At 38.5% G+C, this 4,043-nt stretch overlaps 1 protein-coding gene across 1 annotated transcript; it reads left to right on the top strand.

The window, feature by feature from the left end:
* Positions 1–1,593: 1,593 nt before the first annotated feature.
* On the top strand, positions 1,594–2,761 carry JH06_5038 (hypothetical protein; the record flags this gene model as incomplete). The annotated part of the gene is made up of 5 exons (XM_014669493.1): positions 1,594–1,680; positions 1,711–1,775; positions 1,806–1,866; positions 1,906–2,175; positions 2,294–2,761. The coding sequence occupies 5 exons, from the start codon at positions 1,594–1,596 to the stop codon at positions 2,759–2,761; spliced, it is 951 nt and encodes a 316-aa protein (XP_014524979.1).
* Between the last annotated feature and the right edge of the window lie 1,282 nt (positions 2,762–4,043).

Below are 4,043 nucleotides of genomic sequence, written 5' to 3'. Positions count from 1 at the left end.
GTAGCTTGGTTCTCACAAGAGAGCTCTTGCCAAGAGAGACGCTGTTAAGGAGTCCTATTCTAAGATGCGTCGTGCTCATCATCACCACTAAGTGTGCTTGTCTGATCACTTCGGATGTTAATTGTCATAATAGTTGTTTGTTAAACTCCTTTTGAGTCCTTTCGTGACGAAGATTGACAAGTGAGAAGTCTGCTTTATTGGGATGTCTGAACGATCAAGGAAGAAAAAGGTTGTCGAGAAGAAATATACAACCTCCATTCTCAGTATCATATCCTGCATTTCTAGTTTTTGTTCTTCCTTCACAATGAGATTTCAATTGCATGGAATCAGACTAAACAACATCCACTTATGTGAGACATTGGAATCGGATGAGATGTAGATTCTGGATGTCGTTTGTTTGTTGTCTCCTCTCTGTTGTGGCCATTGTAGCAGTAAATACAGTGATCCAGTATATGCCACTGATCTTCCTGATGGAGGCTGAGAAAGCTGTTGGTGATGTGAGTCTCGTTGATGGTATTTCCCATTAGATTGACTTTATTATCCGACTCCAGAACAGTTCGAACCCATATATTGATTTCAGGGCAGTGGATCAGTTGATCCATGAACCGATTCGTTATCAAAAGAAGGGAGCTGATGAGACTCTGAAAGTAGAATTGTAGAATTGATGACAAAACAAGGGATTACAACTCTCCCCTAGACAAGAATATGTAGGCTGGGTCTATTCTCCGTCCAGTCCTTCCTGTTCATCGATATTGAGGGATTCTAACACTGTATTTTTATGTGATAAGTCTGGTGTGTACACCAGTATCTATGTGGTGAATGACACACAAGAACAGGACATCGGATGGGGACGTGGATTCAATTCTGCAGGAACCGATGGACCACTACCATCTCAATCAATTGTTATATCGGAGGCCATTGCAAACACTCTAGGAATCAAAGAAGGAGATGATGTGATTCTTCAGATTCAATTAGAGTAAGATCCAGAGAGCCTCTTGATGATGAGAAAAGCCTTTGCCACTCTTCTTCAACACAAATCATCCACAGCAAACATAACAGCATGGAGAGAAGAGTACTTCTTATTCAAGATATGACAATAAGATTCTCTGATAATCCATATACCACTATCAAACGACCTGTTTGTATTTCTTATGATAATCATGTATCTCTGTACAACTGATATGATATAGAATAAAATAACAAGGGGGCAGAAGAATTACATCTTTATCCCTGCTGATTATAACCCTTCTCTACTAGAAGATATGATCAGTGGAATATCCTCCTTCATTCCTATATTGATTCCTTGATCGAACCTAGAGATGGCTGATTTGGAGTTCGCACCTACAATCGATACCACTTCATTCCTTGATGCTTATTCTCACTATGTACTCTAATTGATGATGAGATGTTAGTTAGATTGGTGTTAACATGGATGATAATAGAAAGGTGAATGAATACAGTCAGCCAAATTACGATCGTTTGACAGAATCACTCTCAACTCTGATGGAATCCATTAATTATCAGTTAGGTTTCTCACTTGTTCATACTGATGCTCCTCTTCTTTCAGAATTAGCAGTGAGAGGGAATGTGAACATGTATCTCTCACTAATCACAGATCTCTTACTATTGCTATTAGTCTATCTCTCAGCGAATCTTCTCTATAATCTCACCAAGATCATGGTTCATGATTCTTAAGCTATTGATTGATAGATTCACAATCGGATGGGTGACTATCGCTCGATGCTTCATATGGGTAGTACCAAAGAGACAATTGTGTAGAATTCGAATAGGCTTCATGATAATAGAGCCATGCTATTCCTTCAAGTGATTCAGTATGCACTGATTTCAACAATACTTGGTCTATTAGTATGTTTTGTATGCATTGATTGAATGATTTATCCTCAGCTCCTCTGTGGTATTCTTCTCGGAGTTCTCTCTTCACTCCTTCATCTTTCCATTTCTCTTTCGTTTACTTTGAAAACAGTTCTATTGGCTCTCTTCTTAGGAATTGTTGTTCCTGTAGCAGCTGCTGTGCCATCTATCCGATCCATGCTCCAAGAAGTAGATCAGAATGCAAGATCTGATGGGAATCAAGTGATTGAATATAAGATTGTCACTTCTTCTAGTAAACCCATGCTTCCATCGCTAGTTGTATTTATCTCTCTGTTGATGGCTGTGTGTGGTATGAATCAGAAAGGATGTATGATCTAGGTGTTTGTATTTATTACTTTCTTCCTCTTGGATTCATTAGCAATAACATGACAGTATGAATTCAAGTATTATTGAACCTTAGATTGTATTCTATGTTTTTATGTTGATTCTGATCGTGTTTATTGTTGGTCTAATACTCCTCTTGATGCCTCTTCTCCACCCTCTAGCTGTACTCCTTCAACAATTCTTTACCATCTTTGTATCTGGAGGAATCCGAGCCTATTCGCACTTAACACTTCGGAATAATCGACGAAAGACACTTAATATGCAATTATCCCTTCTATTTGGATACACTTTGATTCTATTCATTGATACAATTGCTTCATCTCAGTCAGCAATGTTACTGATTAATCTCAAATACTATTATGGGTCTATATTCACGATTATTCCCTCTCAGAATACCGTTTCAGAGGTTGAATCATTCATCTCTCAATGTCAAGCAGATCCAGTTATAAATCACCTTCAGTTCTCATGGTTATCCAAGCCACTTGATACTCAACCAACCCTCTACACATTAGGACGAGTACAGAAACAGGATTTGCGTCTGTAATCTTGTTCCATTCTCTTAACACTAGATTGGCTGCCTCTGAGGGTCTCTTTGATACGATGTTTCATGAGTGGATTAAGGAGGGTCCTCGTAGCAAATACGCTGAAAGCAGCAAAGGATTATCTTCAGTACTCTCTGAAATGGATATGATCTATGATAATGAAGAGAAATGTCCATTCAAATGACACAACTGAATCCTAGTGATGTTGATTGTTCCTCAGAATCTTCAAGATGTTTTGAGTAGTAACCTTCATGAGGATCATTATTCAATGCTTGTGGATGGAAATTATCATTCTGTATATCCTTACACATCTCTTAAGTGGTTGTACGATTGATTATCGTTTTGTCTCTTCTAGTCCTATATATAAGTTCTCTCCTCCTCTCACATTCATGAATGGTAATCCATCTACTGTGATCACTACAGAAAAGCAGTTTTCACAGTTCGGTGAAGTAGTGATAATGAAGGATTGAGATTCAGGTCATTGTAGATGACATCTATGTAAAGACCCCAAATCAGGACTCTGTTATCAATACAGGACAGGTGAATATGATTATGGATTATCTCCTAAGGAAGTATAAGGGAATCAACACTCGAAGTATCGTGTCCGAATATGACGTATTGACCTTCTAAATATCCAATCTGTAGACTATTAAGTGGTCCTGTGATATGCTCGTTCTGTTGTTCACGGTGATTACTGTCATCGCTAATCTCATCACCGTATTTTCGGTGATTTCGAATCTTTCTATTTTCGTTTCAAATCATTCTGTAGAAATTAACATTCTGAGGGCCATTGGTTTTACCAAAAGACACATCTACATAGCGTATTCATTTTGTTGCTGTTACATGAATAGATATCTTGTAATTACTGCGTCTATTATGCTATCTCCATTGCTTTGCGGAATGGGTGCGGGGATTCTGATCGCCTTTATCATTTGTAAGCAAGAGTCGCTTATTATAGATATTCCACTGGGATTTAAGGTGAATAGTGTTATATCCTGTAACAATCTTCAAAGTGATCTTTGACCTCACTCGATCCTAATTTCCATCTGTATATGCTTAGCTGGTCAAATCATTACAACAGTCTCTTCGATTCGAAAAGTACTCTCCATTCCTATTGCCCAATCGCTCAAAGCAATGTCTGTTGTTTCTTCACAAACACAATATCATTGTCCTTATTCCACACTCCTTAGTTCTCTTCCTCAGCCTCACTAGCACGCTTCAGACGACGTCCATAGTTACGAGCATCACAACGAGCTTGTCTCAGTCCCATGAAAGCACGCTGCT

Source organism: Blastocystis sp. subtype 4, assembly GCF_000743755.1.
Source record: "Blastocystis sp. subtype 4 strain WR1 chromosome Unknown seqid_0529, whole genome shotgun sequence".
Classification (NCBI taxonomy): Eukaryota; class Bigyra; order Opalinata; family Blastocystidae; genus Blastocystis; species Blastocystis sp. subtype 4.
The sequence above is the reverse complement of the archived record's forward strand: the minus strand, read 5'-3'. Positions and strand labels throughout refer to the sequence as shown.